Source organism: Oratosquilla oratoria, chromosome 27 (genome assembly GCF_046742065.1).
Source record: "Oratosquilla oratoria isolate Oo_2021 chromosome 27, ASM4674206v1, whole genome shotgun sequence".
Classification (NCBI taxonomy): Eukaryota; Metazoa; Arthropoda; class Malacostraca; order Stomatopoda; family Squillidae; genus Oratosquilla; species Oratosquilla oratoria.
The window spans coordinates 16689556-16711933 of NC_134803.1; the positions used below are offsets into that span (position 1 = coordinate 16689556).

At 38.4% G+C, this 22378-nt stretch overlaps 1 protein-coding gene across 11 annotated transcripts in view; it reads right to left on the reverse strand.

Moving 5' to 3' along the window:
• Positions 1-22378, reverse strand: part of Vps13 (vacuolar protein sorting 13C) — a 1483510-nt gene that overhangs the window by 866748 nt on the left and 594384 nt on the right. For all 11 annotated transcript variants that reach the window (XM_076210284.1, XM_076210280.1, XM_076210283.1 and 8 more), the window contains one exon: positions 22033-22152. In XM_076210284.1, coding sequence (XP_076066399.1) covers positions 22033-22152 — 120 coding nt within the window. The remainder of the gene's footprint in view (positions 1-22032; positions 22153-22378) is intronic.

Below are 22378 nucleotides of genomic sequence, written 5' to 3' on the forward strand. Positions count from 1 at the left end.
GGATGGGTGCGAAAAAACTCATAATAAATAAAAACTATAATAATGTCAATGACAAATAGAACACATAAATGAATAGGTATAGTTAAATAATAAACAAACATGTAAATAATAATAAATTGACATATAACTAATAACACTGGCCTGTGTTTAATTTTTTTTTTCAAAGGTCGAAGGTTTTTCAAGTAATTTATAGGTTTTTTGGTGCGCTGAATCCAAAAATGCCATCCGTTTCCTTGGATCAGGTCTAGTTTTTGAGATATGAGAAGTGCGACTTTTGGGCCTTGTATAGTACTAAGTATAAGGAAAACGAGGCTGCAGGTATAGCCTATTCTTATTTTTTTTGCATAAAAATTATACTGTAGCACCCCGAAACTGATACTGAAACCTAATGATGTTTTTGTTTACTTTCAGGAAACTGAAACCGAAACTGAAAATGAAACTGCATTGACTACATTGACAAACTGCATTGACAACACTGAAACTGAAAATGGTTTAGAAAAGTGTGATCTCCAATCAATGTGACTGATTTTATAAGAATCTGTGCTTTTTACAAGAATCTGTGCTTCTTCTGTTTCTATTTTGGACACGTATCTTAGATTGACAGAAAATGGAACGCAAATGCACAAATCATCCTGATAGGTTCTGCTACATATGTGGTAATGTGATTCTTCCTCGTCGACTAGCAAATATAACTGATTTTGTGAAGAAGGCATATCATGCTTACTTTGGAGTTAAGCTTGGGGACCAGGACAAGCCATTTGCACCCCATGTTAGCTGCAAAACATGTGTCGAGAACTTGCGTGATTGGAGAAATAAAAAAAGGAAGAGTATGCCATTCGCTGTTCCAATGGTTTGGAGAGAGGGTAAAGATCATGTGTCAGACTGCTATTTCTGCATGACTAATCTTAAAGGAGTCAACCGCAAGAACAAGCATTGTATTCAGTATCCTAATGTTCCGTCTGCCATACGACCAGTCCCTCATGGTCCAGGCCTGCCCGTTCCCGAGCCAGATGTTGCAATGGAATCTAGCTCTGAATCGGAATCTGATAACGCACTAGACAGGGCAGAGGGTGGAGAATACATGCCAGAAGACAATGACCGGCCAGTGCCTCTAACACAAGCAGATCTCAATGACCTGACACGGGATCTAAACCTATCAAAGGAATCAGCACAGCTTCTGGGTTCTCGTCTTCGTGAGAAAAATTTGCTGGCACCTGAGACAACATTCTTTTGGTACCGAGAGCGTGAAAGAGAATTTAGACAGTTCTTCACAACCCAGAAGGACTCGTCATTAGTTTACTGCAACAACATTGCTGGTTTGATTCAATCAATGGGGCTGGACTATGTTGCTACTGAATGGAGACTGTTCATTGACTCTTCCAGCAGAAGTCTCAAGGCAGTCCTCCTTCACAACGGAAATAAATACTCTTCAATTCCAATCGGTCATTCGGTGCAAATGAAAGAAACTCATGACAACATGGATCAGCTACTGTCTGCTCTGAACTACAATGACCATGGTTGGTTGATCTGTGGAGATCTTAAGGTAGTTGGATTGGTTTTGGGACTACAGGGTGGGTACACAAAGTATCCATGCTTTTTGTGTTTGTGGGATAGTCGGGCTGATGATCAACATTTTGTCAGACAAGAATGGCCACCACGACAACGTTTGGAACCTGGTTCACACAATGTTCAGGCTCGTTCTCTTGTTGAACCAAAGTCTTACTCCCACCTTTACATATCAAACTGGGACTGATGAAGAACTTTGTGAAGGCAATGGACAAGGACGGCATGGGATTTACTTTTCTTCAGCAGAAGTTTCCTCGGATCAGTCTGGAAAAGCTTAAGGCTGGCATCTTTGATGGGCCTCAGATAAGGGAACTTATGAAGGACTCAATGTTTGACGATGCACTGAATGCAGCTGAGCTGTCCGTTTGGTGGTCGCTTAAGTCAGTAATAAGAAACTTTCTAGGAAATAACCGAAGTGCATAATACGAGAAAGAAGTCGATGAGCTCTTGAACAGCTATAAAAAATTAGGGGCTCGCATGTCAGTCAAAATGCACTTTCTACGGTCCCACTTAGACTATTTCCCTCAGAACTGTGGTGTAATGACAGTGGAAGAAAAAGATCACGATGGGATGTAATTATAGTGGAGGAAAAAATATCATGTACTTTAATGCTCGTAGTATTAGGAACAAATTTCAAGAAATACAGGCGTATGTCAAAAGCGAAAATCTCGATATGATAGGAATAACTGAGACATGATTAAATGGTACAGAGTTCGAAGCTGAATTTAATATTGCGGGATTTAAACACTTTCATCAGGATAGAAACCACAAGAAAGGTGGGGGTGTTCTATTGTATGTTAAAAACAATGTTCATGCTTGTGTTTTAGAGAAAGTGAAACAGGATGCATATGATAGTTTGTGGGTTGAGTTAACCCAAACAAATGGACAAAAAATTAATATAGGTGTAATATATAGGCCAAAGACATTATCATTAGCAGACGACAAACTGTTATTTCAAGAACTGTCTAGTTTCTGCAACCGGGATTTATTGATAATGGGTGATTTCAATTTTACTGACACTGATTGGCTAACCCTTGAACATGGCCATATAGGTAGTCGCTTGATTGATTTTCTTGGTGACAATTACTTAATTCAGCATGTAAAAGAGCCCACAAGATATGGAAACTTACTCGATCTTTTGATCACTAGCCGCGAAAGCATGGTAACTGATGTAGAAGTCGGTGAATCTGTTGCAAATAGCGATCACAACTTAGTTAGATTCAAACTCCTAAACAATTTTAGAATAGATACTTCTGTTTTTAAAATACCCGATTTCAGTAAAGCTCAGTTCATAGGACTACGTCAGGAGCTTCAGCTTACAGATTGGGAGGCAAAATTAAACGAAAGACCTGTAGATCAGATGTGGGAAATATTTCAAAATACGCTCACTAAGATGATTCAAACTTACATTCCTTTTAAGGACAGATGTCCCCCAAATCAGGCTCGGCCAAAGTGGCTCGACAAAGAAACTGAAAAAAGTATTGCTAAAAAGAGACAGGCTTATAAGAAATATAAGTGCTCGGGTGCATCTAATGACTATGAAAGTTATGTATCAATACAGAGAGATTTAAAAAAGACAATAAGAAAAAGAAAACGACAATACGAAATGAACATCGCTGATAAATCCAAAGAGAATCCCAAAGAATTCTATAGTTACATTAGAGATAAAAAGGTTGTTAGGAATCACATTGGTCCACTATTATCTGCTGACGGTCAACTTGAATATTCAAATGAAGGAATGTGTAATATCTTAAACAATTATTTTAGCTCGGTATTCGTAAACGAAACAATTCAAAGTGAATTCCAAACTGAAACCTGTGAAAAGTCTGGGGTAAACTTACTCACTACGGTAAATATAACAATAGAAAAAATTAAAAGGTGTATAGACAAACTCAAAGTTAATAAAACACCAGGGCCTGACGGTTGGCATCCAAGAATCTTAAAGGAAATGAAAAATGAGATTGTTGTTCCATTAGAAATTATTTTCAAGAAATCCATCATATCCGGAGATGTCCCAAGAGAATGGAAGCTAGCTAATGTTACTCCCATATTCAAAAAAAGGTGACAAAAAGAAACCAAATAACTATAGGCCTATAAGTTTGACTTCAATCGTAGGATAAATAATGGAAACTATCATCAGAGATGCTATCGAACATCATTTAGAAAGTAACCGTTTGATAAATGATAGCCAGCATGGTTTCAGATGGAAACGTTCTTGCGTGACTAACTTACTCGAATTCTACAACACAGTTATCTCGAATTATGACAAAAGAAACAATATAGATTTAATATATCTAGACTTTGCAAAAGCTTTTGATACTGTCCCACACGAAAGACTACTTACTAAATTAGCTTTGCATGGAATAAGTGGTAGCCTATTAGGTTGGACTAGTAATTGGTTGAATGGTCGAAAACAGAGAGTTGTTTTAAATGGAAAAACTTCTGGATGGAAAAATGTTGCAAGTGGAGTTCCTCAGGGTTCCGTTCTTGGGCCACTTCTATTCATAGTATATATAAATGATATAGACCATGGACTAAAATCTACTGTTTCCAAATTTGCTGATGATACAAAACTAAGCGGAGTGGCAAATGATCACTCAAACCAATTAGATATTCAAGAAGATTTAGATCAATTACAGCAATGGTCTGAAAAGTGGCTAATGAAGTTTAACACAAGTAAATCCAAGGTAATGCAAATAGGTAAAAATAACAGTAAGTACGATTACAAGTTATTTGGTAATACATAAACAAAAGTGAATAGTGAAAAAGATCTCGGCGTAATTATCAGTAACGACCTCAAATCATCCAAGCAGTGTATTTCAGCCTCTGAGAAAGCAAATAAGATTCTAGGACTGATTGCACGATCTTTTGATTTCAAAAGTCCATCACTCATTAACAAGCTATATAAATCGTTAGTTCGTCCACATTTGGAGTATGCTGTTTCTGTATGGTCACCGAATCTCATTAAAGACATTGACAGACTGGAAAAAGTACAACGGCGAGCCACAAAACTGATTCCAAATATCAAAAATAAATCATACGAAAATCAACTAAAACATATGAATCTGTTTTCCCTAAAAAAGCGTAGACTCAGAGGTGACTTGATACAGGTCTTTAAGATTTTAAAGGGAATTGACAACATCAAAAGTGACAAAATTTTCACATTGAATGAGAATCAGACAAGAAACAATGGTCTCAAACTGTCCGGAAATAGATTCAATTAGGAAGTAGGTAGAAACAACTTTGCCAACCGTGTAGTTAATGAATGGAATAAACTTCCTGCACAGGTAGTGCAATGTAGTTCAGTTCGAAGCTTTAAGAATCATTTAGATAAATACCTAAGTAAGATACTGTAATGATTATAATTTATCTTATATTATTTGTTTTTGTTTTATCATTTGTCTGTCTGATTTTCATTTATTATTAGTTATATGTCAATTTATTATTATTTACTATTTACCTGTTTGTTTATTATTTAACTATACCTATGCATTTATTTATGTATTTTATTTGTTATTTACATTATTATAGTTTTTATTTATTTTATTATAAATATGATTTTTTTTTCGCATCCGACCTAGATATGGATCAAAAGGTCTCCTGTCGGCATGCTCCGCCTTTGTAATCCTTTGTAAACAGGGAGAACGTTTCCACCAGGATATTTGTGTCATGGAAGAACGCTACCAAGGCCGGTGGGATGTGAACTTTCTTGCGGACTACTGTTGGTGTTTGAAACGAGACGTGGTGGCTGCCCAACACAGGAGAAAGTCACTGAAAAGGCCCTTCATCCATGATTAGATTTTCTGTAATATATCCTCTTTATCTTCTGAACTATGCAAGAAAAAATTATTTCTTTTGTCAAGAATTTTTTTCCAAAATGAAAGGGAATAAATAGCACTAAATGGCGTTTTTAAATATTTTTACCGCCTTGTATCTCAAAAACGTGACCTGATTGAACAAAATGAGTGTGATTTTTAGATTCTGCATAGCAAATTACCCTAGAATCAGTTATCAGATGCTTTACCTCTGAAACTTCGCAGGCCAGTGTAATACATGAGAATCAAACAGACAAATGATAACAAAACAAAAACAATATAAAATAAATTATAATCATTACAGCATCTTGTTTAGGTGTTTATCTAAATGATTCTTAGCTTCGAACTGAACTACATTGCACTTACTGTGCAGGAAGTTTATTCCATTCATTAACTACATGGTTGGCAAAGTTGTTTCTACCCACTTCAAAATTGAATCTATTTCCGGACAGTTTGAGACCATGGTTTCTTGTCTGATTCTCATTCAATGTGAAAATTTTCACTTTTGATGTTGTCAATTCCCTTTAGAATTTTAAAGACCTGTATCAAGTCACCTCTGAGTCTATGCTTTTTTAGGGAAAACAGATTCATATGTTTTAGTCGATTTTCATATGATTTATTTTTGATATTTGGAATCAGTTTTGTGGCTCGCTGTTGTACGTTTTCCAGTCTGTCAATGTCTTTAATGAGATTCGGTGACCATACGGAAACAGCATATTCCAAATGTTGACGAACTAACAATTTATATAGCTTGTTAATGAGTGATGGACTTTTTAAATCAAAAGATCGTGCAATCAGTCCTAGAATCTTATTTGCTTTCTCAGAGGCTGAAATACACTGCTTGGATGATTTGAGATCATTAGTGATAATTACGCCGAGATCTTTTTCACTATTCACTTTTGTTAACAAATTTCCAAATAACTTGTAATCGTACTTACTGTTATCTTTACCTTTGTGCATTACCTTGCATTTAGTGGTATTAAATTTCATTAGCCACTTTTCAGACCATTGCTGTAATTCATCTAAATCTTCTCTAATATGTAATTGGTTTAAGTGATCATTTGCCATTCCACACAGTTATGTATCATCAGCAAATTTGGAAACAGTAGATTTTAGTCCATGGTCAATATCATTTATATACTATACTATGATAGAAGTGACCCAAAAACAGAACCCTGAGGAACTCCACTTGTTACATTTTTCCATCTAGAAGTTTTTCCATTTAAAACAACTCTCTGTTTTCGATCATTCAACCAATTACTAGTCCAACTTATTAGGTTACCACTTATTCCGTGTGAAGCTAATTTAGTAAGTAGTCTTTCGTGGGGGACTGTATCAAAAGCTTTTGCAAAGTCTAGATATATTAAATCTATATTGTTTCTTTTGTCATAATTCGAGATAACTGTGTTGTAGAATTCGAGTAAGTCAAGTAAGAATATTCCGTCTGAAACCACGCTGGCTATCATTTATCAAACGGATACTTTTGAAATGATGTTCGATAGCATCTCTGATGATAGTTTCCATTATTTTTCCTACAATTGAAGTCAAACTTATAGGCCTATAGTTATTTGGTTTCTTTTAGTCACCTTTTTTGAATATGGGAGTAACATTAGCTAGCTTCCATTCTCTTGGGACATCTCCAGATATGATTGATTTCTTGAAAATAGTTTCTAATGGAACAACATTCCTCTCTTTTATAATGCCCCTTTCACCCCATCCATCCATCTCATCCTAGGACGCCCCCTCATATTCACTCCTTCCACCTCTGCCTTCCACACTTCTTTTACTAATCTTTCTTCACTCATTCTTTCTATGTGTCCAAACCATGCTAATACTCTTTCATCAACCGTATCTCCCAGCTCCCTTTCCACCCCTGTTCTCCTCCTCACCTCCTCATTTCTCACTCTATCTTGCCTAGTAACCCCTATCATACTTCTCAGACATTTCATCTCATACACAGATGAGTTAGTACCTGGAAGAAAAATCTATACTGAACCCAAATCAATTTGGATTTAGACAAGGAAGATCCTGTACAACAAATCTGATTTGCCTTTACTCAAAATTAGTAGACATAATAGAAGAAAGAGATGGATGGGCAGACTGTGCTTTTCTGGACTTGCAAAAGGCATTCGATAAGGTACCTCATAGGAAACTAATAAATAAGATAGAGTCAAAAGGTGGCATCAGAGGAAAATTATTGGAATGGATGAAAGACTTTCTGATTGGGAGGAAAATGCGAGTTGTAATTAGAGAAAAATTCTCCAACTGGGAAGAAGTAAAAAGCGGGGCCCCACAAGGATCAGTACTGGCCCCGATCATGTTCGCTGTATACATTAATGACATGAATGAAGGCGTGGAGTGCTATATAATTTTTTTTGCAGATGATGCAAAATTACTTAAGAAGGTAAAAACGGAAGAGGACTGCAACTCATTGCAACAAGATCTGGAGACAATATGGAATTGGACTCAAAAGTGGGAAGTAAAATTCAATATTAAGAAATGCAGCATAATGGAATTTGGAAAGAGTAAAAATAGAATATCAAAAGATTACAGAGTTGGGGAAGAAAAAATAAATAAAACAAACTATGAAAAAGATCTTGGAGTGATGATTGGAAAGGACATGAAACCAGATAAGCATATAAACAAGATGTTCGGAGAAACCTACAACTTATTGAGAGCAATCAAAGTGGCATTTACCTATATGGACGAAGAAATGATAAGGAAAATACTTACTACACTAATAAGACCAAAACTCGAGTACGCAGCATCACTTTGGACACCCAATACCAAAAAGAATATTAAGAAACTAGAAAGATTAAAAAGAGCGACAACAAAACTAGCACCGACACTCGCCGAACTAACATATGAGCAAAGACTATCCAAACTGAACCTACCAACTCTGGAACAAAGAAGAGAAAGAGGAGATTTGCTAACTATCTACAGAATAATGAAAGGAATGGAAGTTTTAGACAGGAACGACCTATTAATGTGGGACAACGGTAAAACAAGAGGACACGGAAAAAAATTGAAAAAGGATAGTTATAGAAAAAAATTGAAAAGGAACAGTTTCCCACACAGAGTGATAAATATATGGAACAAATTAGACAACAAAACAGTATGTGCTAACACTATACAAGATTTTAAGATAAAACTTGATGCGGAGAGATACAAAGACGAGTCACCACGAGCATAGCTCCCCTCCCGTATATTGCAACTAGGTAAATACATTCAAACTCCTTCTCTCTTCCTCTCTCATGTTCCATGTTTCTGCCCCGTAGTGCTGTTGACACAATCACTCCTTCATATAACCTCCTCTTAGCATCAATTTCCAGATGTCTATTTCTCATTACACTTTTTAATCCACCAAGGCATTTCCTCGCTTCTCTCAATCTATATTCTATCTCCACCCCCACTCCTACCTTTCCTGCCACATTCACACCCAAGTATCTAAAACTATCCACTTCCTCCAGTCTTTTACCCTTAATACTCACGTCCAGCCTGCTGTCACTCTCTCCCCTTGTACATCTCATCACCTTACTTTTGCCCACATTTATGTTCAGCTTCCTTCTTTCACACACCTTCTCAAACTCTGTCACTAACTTCCTCAGTCCCTCCTCTGATCCTGCTACAAGTGCAGTGTCGTCAGCAAACAACAGTTGGCTCACCTCCCACTTTTCTCCATTTTCTTTAATCATCTCCAACCCCTGACCCACTACCCTTGCATTCACCTCTCGCACTACCCAATCCATGTAGAGATTGAACAGCCAGGGCGACATAACACATCTCTGACGAAGTCCCACCTTTCCCTCAAACCATTCACTCTCTCTATTTCTAATCCTAACACAAGCTCTACTACTCTCGTAAAAACTCTTGACTGCTCTTAACAGCTTTCCTCCTATCCCATATATCTGCAGTTCCTCCCACAGTGCCTTCCTGTCTACCCTGTTGTAAGCCTTTTCCAGATCCATAAAAGCCCAAAAAAACATCCTTACCTTTTCCTATAGCTTTCTCACATATCTTACCACAAAAATCTGATCTACACAACCCCTACCTGTCCTAAAACCACACTGTTCCTCACCAATTACTCCCTCTGTTCCTCTCCTAATCCTCTCAATCGAGACCCTCCCATAAGCCTTCCCAACTACACTCAACAAGCTGATCCCTCTGAAACTACTACACTCACACTTGTCCCCCTTTCCCTTGTAAAGCGGAACAATACAGGCACTCCTCTAGTCCTCCGGTACTCTACCCTCTCTTAAACAAACATTAAATAACCTCACCAGCCAGTCCACCATAACTGTACCTCCTTTCTTCAGACATTCTGCATGGCATCCATCCAACCCAGGTGGCCTTACCTGCTCTCATCATCTTAACAGCTGCTTTCACTTCATCCTTCCCTATTTCTCCTCCATTTTCCTCACTCATCACTCTCATTTTCTTAGTGCTTCCCACTGCAACTACCTTTCCCTCCCTATCCTCCTTAACATTTAGCAACTCCCTAAAATACTCTGTCCACCTTCCTCTCACTGCCTTCTCTTCCATTATCATCTCTCCATCTATTCCTTTTACCTTTTTTTCTCTACTTGATTCACCTCCTCTTTCTCTTTTAATTTCTTTCCAAAACATCTTTTTATTACTTTCAAAATTTTCTGTCATACTCTTTCCCCATTTCACATCTGCTCTCCACTTTGCTTCCTTTATCTTATGTTTAACTTCCCTTCTCTTTACTTTGTACTTCTCATATGATTCCCTCGTCGTAATTTGTAGCCAATCTATGAATGCCTGCTTCTTCTCTTCTACACCTTTCTTTGCTTCCTCAACCCATCACACACTACCCTTCCTTCTATTTCCTCCCGCCCTCCTTGGTCCACACACCACCTTTCCACACCTCATTACTCCCTCCTTCGGAAAGGTAAAAGTATTAAAGTGAATGAGCACAGAAATGCTTTAGGAAGACAGCAAATGATATGTCTGAAAGATAGAAATGGAGAAATAATTAAATGTAGAGACAAAATGGTAAAAAGAGTAGAAGAATTTTACCAAGAGCTTTACTCGTCGAAGACCGTAGTTGAGTCAATAGATTCATCTGTAAATGTTAGTAATGTACCAGAGATTACAAAGGATAAAGTAGAATTTGGTCTAAAAACTAGGAAATGAGGAAAAGCACCTGGGGAAGATGGTATATCAATAGATCTGTTGAAGGACACAGGTAAATTAGTTCACATTAAATTAGCTGAGTTGTACACCAATGCTTATGTCAAGAAAAGCGTTCCTGATGCATGGTGCAATGCTATAGTGATTTTTCTTCATAAAAAAGGAGACCAGAAGGACCTTAGTAACTATCTACCAATTAGCTTGCTATCAAATGTACATAAAGTATTCTCCAAGACCCTTACAAATAGACTAAGTCAAGTTTTAGATGGAAACCAACTGAGAGAACAGGCAGGCTTTAAGACTAGATATTCGACTCTAGACCATTGGCAGGTAATAAACCAACTAATCTAGAAAACGACAGAATACACTTCACCCCATACCATACAGCACATAATGGAAGACTGCATTATACACAATCATGCACGCAAACAACACAACATACACTCTATAAAGGATTTGTGGGAAAACCCAGTTTCGGCTGTGGCATTCCTTGGGGAGACGGGACTGCTCGGACAGACAGCGGCAACCGGCCCTGGCCACCAGCTCTACGCAGGTGGCACCGATCCCCAAGAGGAGCTACAACTGCCTTGGGGAGTACCACAATCCTTTTTCTCAACATGCAATGTTACGTTTTTTCTGCACCGAGGGGTGATTTTCCGGCCATCACCCCTCTTCTACTTTTAGCTGGAGATGTAGAGAGCAATCCTGGGCCCACCACAAAATACACATGCCCAACATGCTCTAAACCCATTACTTCGAGCAGACAGACAAAGGGCTCAGTTCAGTGCAATATGTGCAAAAACTGGGCCCACCTCACTTGTACAACACTTGCTGACACAAACCAATACACAAACACTTGGACATGTTCTACCTGCCCTCCAGTAGCCCCACTCCCACCTCCCCAACCACAGCCAGCATCCTTACCCACTCCCAATTTCCCTTTGCCCTTATCCCCAATCAGTACTCCCCTTCCTTTGTCCCCAATCTCTCCTTTCCCCACCTCTAACACAGATCCTATACCTTCCCCATTAACACCCCAACCTCAACCCCAAACAGCAACATACAATACATACAGAACACATAACATCAACATATTACAACACAACATTGATGGTATTAACACGAAAAAATATGAACTCGAACACTTTCTTAAACAACACAACATACACATTGCAATTATACAAGAAACAAAACTAAGACACTCACATAAAACACCATCATTTCATACTTACACCACCATCAGACAAGACTGGACCGAAGGCAATGGCAGTGGACTCATCACCCTGATCCACCACTCCATCTGTTTTGTGGACATAAGTACCACAACCAAAATTCTCCTCCCTACCACAGATAACACTACAGAAATCCAATCCATTCGAATCCGCACAGGCAACAAATCAACACTGACAATAGTTAACATGTATATTCCCCTCCAATCGTCCCCCACAGTTCCAAACACCTTCAGACCTCAACTTAGCCAACTAGCCTCAATCTCCAACCTGATCATGGGTGGTGGCTTCAATGCCAAGTCATCTGCCTGGTATGTCGACAACCCTGACACAGACAGAGGGCTTGATATACAGACTCAGTTTGACTCATTGACTATCATGAACAACACACATAATCATACACATATCCCACACCAAGCCCTATACACTCCCTCCTCTCCTGATATCACCTTTTGCTCCCCCTGCCTAACCCCAACGTCATTATGGAGAATGGTTGGAACCCTTGATTCTGACCACCTTCCAATCATCATCACCACCAAAACAAGATGCACCCCAGTTGGCCACAGACACACACACACCAATTACAAGAGAGCTAACTGGGAAGCTTTTACTGAAGAGACAGAACAACATTTTGAAACACTTAACAGTACACCAATCACAAACATAAATAATGTTGTGCACACTTTTAATACAATCATACAAAACGCAGACAAGAGATACATCCCTAGAGGCAACAGAAAATCACACAACCCCAACTTCACACCAGAAATCCAAGGCCTCATCAGACAACGAGACACAGTTAATCACAATACCCCCACACCTATCCCTCAAAACATAGCAGACCAAATACAAACACTGAACACTGTGATTGCCAATAAAATACACAAACAAAAAAACACAAAAAAGGCAAAACTTTATCAATACACTTGATCACAAAACAAACACCAGCAAATTGTACAAAACACTCAACAGCATTACACTATCCAACAGTAACACAACACGCTCTCATGCAGCAATAATCACAACAACAGACAATCTACCCTCAAACAGAACAACAAGCAAACACACTCATAAATAAATAATTTTGCACAGACAAGCCATCTCACTTCTCACCCTGACGACCGACGCACTATTCGACGTAAGAAAGACTTTCTCACAGACTCAGACTATACACCCTTCATAGACAGACAAAACACATAATACATAATCTCAAGCACTCATCTGCCTGTGGCCCTGATAACATAAGTAACATCCACCTAAAACACATTGGACCACAAGGTATACACGCACTCACCAACATTGCCAACTACAGCTATTCACACAACACTATACCCAACATCTGGAAGCATGGTAAAATAATCACCATTCCAAAACCGAACAAAGACCCAACAATCCCAACATCGCACTGCCCAATCACACTTCTCTGCACCCCCTCTAAAGTCATTGAACGCCTAATACTTAAACTTGTCACACCACATATTCCCCTTGCTGACTCACAACACGGTTTTAGGCCACTACACTCCACAAACACTCTTCTGATACACCTCACACAAAGAACTTTAGATGGCATCAATTCAGATAGGCCCCACCAAAGAACACTTCTTATAACATTAGACATTAGTAAAGCTTTTGATGCTATCCCCCGCCACAACCTAACAAATAAAATATATAACACAGACATGCACAATAACACCAAAAGATGGCTGGCCAATTATCTGGCAGGTAGGAATGCTTACGTGTCATATAATGGCCAATCATCACACATCAGAAACATTAAGAATGGAGTACCACAGGGCTCTGTTCTATCCCCCACGCTCTTTAATCTATACATGCATGACTTACCCACGCCAGACACCTCAGAAATACAAATCTCTTCCTACGCAGACGGCATGACAATCACATGCACACATCGTAACACAGACAAAGCTGCAGAAATAACCCAGCCATACCTTGATACACTCAACACATGGTTCATCACAAACAGACTCAAAATAGCTCCAACCAAATCTACAGCAACACTTCTCACCAACTGGACAAAAGAACACAAATACATACCTCATCTCTACATCAACAACACTCTAATACCACACACAAACACACCGAAAATTCTTGGTGTAACATACAATACATCCATGTCTTTCAAACAACACATCACAAACATAAAAAACAAATGCACACCTAGACTTATCGCACTTAAGTCAATCACTGGAACAAAATTTGGACAAAACAAACTAATACAACAATATACAAACAATGCATGCGCTCAGTGTTGAATTATGCGAGTCCTGCATGGGCTCCTAATCTCAGTGAGACACACCACAACACCCTTTAAATCATACTAAACAAAGCCCTAAAAACAATTACAGGCTGCACAAATACATCACCTACAGACCATTTACACCATGAAACAAAAGTCCTCAAAGTCAAGGACCACCTCGACATGAGAGGCACACAAACACTTGCTGCAGCCACCACAAACACATCACACCCGCTACACTACATAGCAGAACACCCACACACACCAAGAAACATTAAAACAACACCCAAAGACCTGTATTACACACAGATACTCTCTTCTTTTCCTCCACAACCACCAAATACCAGCCTCCGGAAACATATTCATAATCATATCACTCACCGCTCCATTAACACACTAAAAGACAACACACTGCTGCATGCCAGACCCCCTGATATCCACCCTTCTGAATCCTCTCTCCCACAAAAGGACAGAGTCCACCTGGACAGACTGCGGTGCGGCCACCACCCAGCACTTCTAAGCTACCAGAAGAGGCTGGATGACCGCATTGTGAACAGCTGCCCAGGATGTAACACTTCACCCCATACCATACAACACATAATGGAAGACTGCCTTATACACAATCATGCACGCAAACAACACAACATACACTCTATAAAGGATTTGTGGGAAAACCCAGTTTCGGCTGTGGCATTCCTTGGGGAGACGGGACTGCTCGGACAGACAGTCTAGAGAATGACAACAACAACAACGACAGAATACAATATACGCCTGTGTTTAGCTTTTGTAGATTACGAGAAGGCCTTTGACTCGGTAGAACAAATAGCAATACTAAACTCGCTATGCGAACAGGGTACAAACGAACAGATCGTAAAAGTTTTAGAAAAGATTTATGCATAAAGATACAGAAAAGATTAAGATCGAGAAAGTACAGAAAGGCGATACAATTTCACCCAAATTATTTACAGCTTGTTTAGAAGATATTTTTAGAAGGTTGAGTTGGGAAAAGAAAGGCTTAAAGATTGATGGCAAATATTTGAACCACCTAAGATTTGCAGATGACATTATTCTTATTTTAGAAAAAGCAGAGGACTTGCACGATATGCTGAGTGATCAAAATAAGGAAAGTCTCAAAGTGGGTTTAAAAATGAATAAGAGTAAAACCAAAGTAATGTTCAACATGAAAGTTTAAAGTAGTGATTGTAATTGATGATGAGGGTCTTGAGGAAGTTGAAGAGTATATTTAGGCCAGATGGTGAAGGTGACGAAAGATCATGATAATGAAATAAAAAGACGAATTACAATTTTTTGGAAAGTGTATTGTAAGTATAATAAAATCCTGAGAGGCTCTTTACCTTTATGTTTGAAATGTAAAGTTTACAGTCAATGCATTGTACCAGCAATAATCTACAAGTGTGAGACTTGGAAGCTGACGAGGGCGATGGAAACAAAGCTAAGGACTGCACATAGGAGAATGGAGAGATCAAAGATGGGAATAACACTGAGAGACCGAAAGAGAGCAAGTTGGGTGAGAGAGCAGATAAGAGTCATTAAAGACATTGACAGACTGGAAAAAGTACAACGGCGAGCCACAAAACTGATTCCAAATATCAAAAATAAATCATACAAAAATCGACTAAAACACATGAATCTGTTTTCCCTAAAAAAGTGTAGACTCAGAGGTGACTTGATACAGGTCTTTAACCCCTTCCATACGGTGCCGCACACGTAGGCGTCATGAGGAGCAAGTGGATTCGCGACGCTGCCATATCGGCGTCTTGATTATATTTATTGTAGTCACCCCTGTGTTTTTACATTCTCCCAAATGCGCCCTGAATCCCATTCTCTGTGGTTTTCAAAATTCGCGGGTGAAAGAGAGAACGATCGATATAAGCGGCGACTATATTTTATGATGCGAATATTATTACGTTACGTCATATGGCTGGCATTGGCTGCTGCCCGCGAGATTTAAGTCCCGTACTGAAGTGGTTAAGATTTTAAAGGGAATTGACAACATCAAAAGTGACAAAATTTTCACATTGAATGACAATCAGACAAGAAACAATGGTCTCAAACTGTCCGGAAATAGATTCAATTTGGAAGTGGGTAGAAACAACTTTGCCAACCGTGTAGTTAATGAATGGAATAAACTTCCTGCACAGGTAGTGCAATGTAGTTCAGTTCATAGCTTTAAGAATCATTTAGATAAATACCTAAGTAAGATGCTGTAATGATTATATGTTATCTTATATTATTTGTTTTTGTTTTGTTATCTTTTGTCTGTCTGATTTTCATTTGTTATTAGTTATATGTCAATTTATTATTATTTACTATTTACCTGTTTGTTTATTATTTAACTATACCTATGCATTTATTTATTTTATTTGTTATTTACATTATTATAGTTTTTATTTATTATCTTATTACTAATATTTTTTTTTTTGCATCCGACCTAGATATGGATCAAAAGGGCTCCTGTCGGTATGCTCCGCCTTTGTAAATCCTTTGTAAAGATATTGTGGAGGCAGTAAAAGAGAGGAAGTGGAAATGGGCAGGTAAGATAGTGAGAATGACTAATGAGCGATGGAGCAAGTGTGTTACTGAGTGGACGCTGTGAGATAGGAAGCGTGGAAGAGGGAGACCAGACAAAAGGTGGAGAGATGAGATCGAGAAGTTTGCAGGAGTGATGTGGCAGAGGATGGCATGGTCATGTGATTCATGGAATGCTATGAAGGAGGCCTTTATTCAGCAGTGGACTCAGGATGGCTGATTTGATTGATTAATTGATTTTAGTTTACTTTTCACATATCTATAGAATAGTTTTGGTTGGTCTTTACATTTTTCTATTATGCCTTTTTCATAGTTTCTTTTTTCCTCCCTGCATAGTTTTACATATTCATTTCTTAGATTAATATATATTTGCCACTTTCCATTTTCTTTTATATCTTTTTTCCATCTTTTCCAAGCTTTATCTCTTCTTTCACCTCATTGGACCTTCTGTTAAACCAGACAAAGAGAGGAAGCGTTATAGTGGATTGGTTAGTGAGGTTGTTTAATGTGTGTCTTGGGGAGGAAAATGTGCCAGAGGATTGGAGGAGTGCTTGTATAGTTCCACTTTACAAACTTAACCCCTTCCATACGGTGCCGCACACGTAGGCGTCATGGACTTAGATCTCAGTGGCAGCAGCCAATGCCAGCCGTACGACGTGTCGTAATAATACTCGCATCATAAAATATAGTCACCGCTTATATCGATCGTTCTCTCTTTCACCCGCGAATTTTGAATACCACAGAGAATGGGATTCAGGTCACATTTGAGAGAATGTAAAAACACAGGGGCGACTACAATAAATATAATCAAGACGCCGATATGGCAGCCTCGCGAATACACTCGCTCCCCATGACGCCTACGTGTGCGGCACCGTATGGAAGGGGTTAAAGGGGTCAAATATGATTGTAGTGTTTTTAGAGTGATCAGTCTGATGAGTGTAGTGGGAAAGGCATATGGGAATGTGTAGAGAGGATTAGGAAGGGAACAGAGGGAGTTACTGGGCAGGAAGAGTAAGGATTTGGGAAAAGCAGAGAATATGGGGATAAAATTCTTGTGACAATAAAAAAGAAGTAAGTTTTCATGTGAATAGTAAAGCTTGTGTCAGGGTGGGCAATAGTGAAAGTAAGTGGTTTGAGGTGAAGGTGGGGTGGCAGGGTTGTGTTGGGTTGTATAATATCATCGGGATTATGTGGGGCATTGCAGTAAGTGGTGTTCTGTGTCTTCTGTCTGGTGGTTGCATCTGAGGCAGTTTGAATCTGTGGCCAGGCCTATTCTGTGTTGGTACTGTTTTAATACTGTTTAGTGTCCTGCATACAGGCATGCCAGTATGATTCTTGTTAGGTGAGGGAAGGTTTTCTTTAAGGGACTTATCTCTGGAGGTTGTTGCTGGAGTATCAAATCTGATAATCTTTCTTGAAGGGCTTGTTTAGTTATCTGGGTGTATATGTGTGACAGATTGTTACAGATACTCGAGAAGTATGCTACTTATGTAGTTTTTAGTTGCATTCTATTGGTGAAGCTTGTGAGATGTAGTGTGAAGGGTACATGTTGTTTAGGGTTCTTTTAGTAATAACTAGTCTTCCTCATTTCTCACTCTTGGCTCCAGGCATATATGTTATCTAAATATTTTTGTAATAACTGTAGTCTTCCCCATTTGTTGCTCTTATGATCCTTGTATCATCTGCAAATATGCATGCATAGTTTATTGTACCTGACATCATGTCACTTATAGAAATAAAGAGCATTATAGAAAAAAGTACTAACCCTTGTGAGATTCCACTAGTAACTGCCTCCATCCTGACATCTCATCTTTCACTATTGTCCTCATGTACCTGCTCATTGGGAAACCTTTCTTTCATTCAAGGAGTTTACCTCTTAGTCCTCCAATACATTTCAATTTTCATTAAAGTCAATTGTGAGGCACTTAGTTAAAGGCCTTCTCTAAGTTTACAGCACATTCACTCTAAGTAAAAGATTAATAAATGTGACACATATAATCTTCCAGATCTGAAGTCAAACTGACTGTCCATTAAAGTGTTCATTGCTTCACAGCACTCCACTCAAACTTTAATAATTCTCACACAATTTCAATGCACTGGTCAGTGACACTGGTCTATCATATCTTGCATGCCAAGTGTTATCTGTATTCTTTAAGGGGACCCCCCGCCCCCAGATTTAAGAAAAATTCGATATTTTTTTTATTGCATAAATACATAGTAGGGATCTTGCTCTAGATGCTGGTAAAGTGTTTTTATCGTACCGCCATTTTTAAAGGGTTTAAAGCAGTAGTGGGATTCAAATTTTTCGTCAGCTGGTTCTGTTATAGTCGGTGTATTTCCATCTGACACTAATTTGCAACCACTTCTTAGCCACATTTTCTTTATATTATTGTTATCAATTAAATATTCTAACTAGAAATATGGAAAACTAACAATATTATATTTAAAATGCATCTCTGGCTGCCAAACGTAAAACAATATTCAAATATTTACATACGAAAAACCTGAAAAATTGTCAGGTGGAAAAAAAAATGGGGTATAGACCTGGGTGCCAACCTATAGTTAGTCTCGTGATCAAAAAATTCGATTTGGGCAACCTAGTGCAGGTGTATTTATTTTTTTACGGACGCATGTTTGTGTGGGGGTAGTGTGTGCATGTGTAGGCTATGTATGTGCTTACACGTGTGCATATGTGTACATGTACATGAGTATGTGTGTGCATATGTGCAATGCATTTGTGTTATTTATAAACAAACATGTTTGTGTGGGTAGGCCTAAGGAGTGTGTATGAGAGTGCGTGTATGTATGTCCATAATTATAATAAAATGTAGTTTAATAACACAAATATACAGAGAAACCAAGCACTATATACATGAAAAAAAACTGGTAACCACTTGTGTAAATAAACTATGCAATAAATCACTAACGAAGGTTACAAAACATACCGTCCCGGTACTTATCGGATGAGATGCAGAAGACCACTGACCAGCTGAGCAACTAGACAGTTCGCCAGTTAGCCGGTTCGCCGAACTGACAAATTTGCGTGAGCCAGTTCTAGCGAATAGGTAAGAACCGGCTGAATCCCACTACTGGTTTAAAGGGCCTACCTTCCCTCCCCCCGGCAGCCACATGCTGCGCACGACCATTGTTTACATACGTTTGACCATATTTTACCCTATTTTTTTGCGTTTGATACACTCATAAAGTTTTCTCTTACGTCCGGCATGCACGTCCGGCATGTGGTGTGAGGAAGTTCAGCCTGCACGACTGGCAGTGGCCTGAGCCTTACAAAGTAAAGGACATGTACACGTTAGCTTGCCGCATTCACTAATTTGCCGTGTGAAATTCGCATCTATTTTTCAGTGAAGAGATATTTGAAGATATTAGCCATGCCTAAGCTATCCAAACAAAAGGCACACTTGCAGAAGATAAGAACGTCTACATTAGCAACTCAAGGGGAGAAAGAACCCCAGCATCAACTTTGTTATCACCACCTCCGCCACCACCACTAGTACTCCCTCCAGCAGCTCTCTCCCTTCCATCTACATCCACATCCTCAGCACCTGATCCTCTGTCCTCTACACCTATATCAGACAAGTTGTCTCTACGCAAACAACTGTTTGCTAACAAGTGGCTACAAGGATGCCTCCTTGTTGCAACACCTTGGGTTTAGTCTCAAACCTCACAGTGATGTCCCTGATGCAGCAAGAGCCTGTTCCAACACCAGAAAAGAAACCCAAGAAAAGAAAGAGAGCTGAATCCCAGCAATCAGATTACCTTGCTGGGTCATTCTAGACCAAGAACTCAAACTTTGCAACAAAGAGTGAGGTGGCGGCTTATGAGACCCTCACTTTGAGTGAATAATATCCTACACTGTAGGAGGGTACAAAGTGCCTGAGTTACTTGAAAGATGCAAAATCATCATGAAAATACAATGGAACCTCTTTTCAATGGGTCTTAGGAGGTCCAATGTAAAATTTAGTCAAACTAAGGAAAAAACAAACTTTAACACTCATTTCTGAAAAATGTAAGTTTTTGATACTCAAAGTCTATCTCCTCCCTCAATTTTCAACCGATTTTTGCATATGAGGTCTCTATTAATAGCTAGATAAATGACAAAAAATAAAATAGAGAGTTTTTTTGCATATGTTAAATAATTTTTTTTAATAACGTGTCAGTCAAAATTTTGCGTTTTTTTCGATAATTTATTTTATATTTTTTTCCTCTGCGTTAAACAAAGATATTAAAAAAAGCTTTCTATTTTGTTTTTTTATAAATGTAGAAGATTCTTTTGCTGTAAAATGAAAGACATCGAATAAAAATTGTAAGAGGAGATAGGATTTGAAAGCCCAAAAATATGGTATTTTTTACATTTTTTATTAAAAAATAAAAAACTACTTGTCAGATCTGAATAAAACATATGCTGTGAAGGTTTCCTCAGACCTAGATATCACACAGAAAAAATCAGCAAGATCCTTCAGAAAAAAAGATTTTGGGCGGGGGGTCCCCTTAAGTATCCAGTTTGAGATCCCACTGAGTCCTGATGTTTTTCTTACATCCAGTGATTCCAACAGTATCAACAGGTGTTTTGTCTGCCTTATATTTAGCTAGTTGAATTATATGGGAAGGGAGCTATGCTCATAGTGACCCACCTTTATATCTCTCAGCATCTAGTTTGTTCTTTAATTCTTGTATGGTTTTTGCACACGCTATTATTTTGTCCAATTTGTTCCAGACATCCACCACTCTGTATGGAAAACTTTTTTTTTCAGATCTCTTCTATAACTATCCTTTTAGAGTTTCTTTTCATGTCCTCTTGTTTTTCTTTTATCCCACTTTAATAAGTCTTCTCTGTCAAGGACTTTCATGCCTTTCATGATTCTGTAAATGGCCAATAGATCTCTTCTTTCTCTTCTTTGTTCCAGGGTGGTGTAGTCAGTGAATGTGAATAGTTTGATGTGAGGAATTAGTTTGGTGTCCTGTACAAGTGTAATGTGTATGGTGTCATACCTCTAAAGCAAAGATAAAAGGCAAACTTCTCCAAAGTTCCCTTTATATGGAACATGAAATGATACAAAGTAATGACTAGGCCAAATCCAGTTTACAAAATAAGTACATAAGTGTTAATCCCTTGTCTCAGGGTTATTCCTTGAACTGAATAAAATCCTGTGACACTGCCACAACAAAATCTTTAATCTATAAGTGGTTTGAGGATTTAGTAATTATCACTTCATTACATATATACATACACTATAATTAGGTATTAATTAGAATAAAGCTCTTAAGTCCACCAATCAGTAAGTGGGATTATATGTGAAACTCTGATGTATTATAAAACTAGCATAAGCCAAGTTAAATTATACATGTAACTTAAGAACCACTACAATAAACTGTGGACTATGACAATTCACTTTTAGCATGTTTCACCAACAAAAAGTCTATAAAAATTTAATTGACTTGCCTGAAACATCAACCTTAGCAATCTCCTGACTCTGCAGAGACAAGTAAACCAGGACCTGATGGAGGGAGATATCAACCTTCATGTCTGTCACCTCCACCTCTTTCTTCTTTTTTGTCATTGCTGTAAATTACAAAATGGCAATTACACATCAAAATATGCCAAGATGGTGTGACTTGTAATAGTAGAAATAAAAGTTGGTTAAAGTTTCACTAAGTGGAAAACCTGCAGCCCCACACTGGTTGGCAATAACCATTGGGAACTCCCACAGAAAAAAGAGATATCAGAACATCTATCAAAACTGGATGTCAGAAAATCACATGGCCTGGATGGTATTGCAAATTGGATT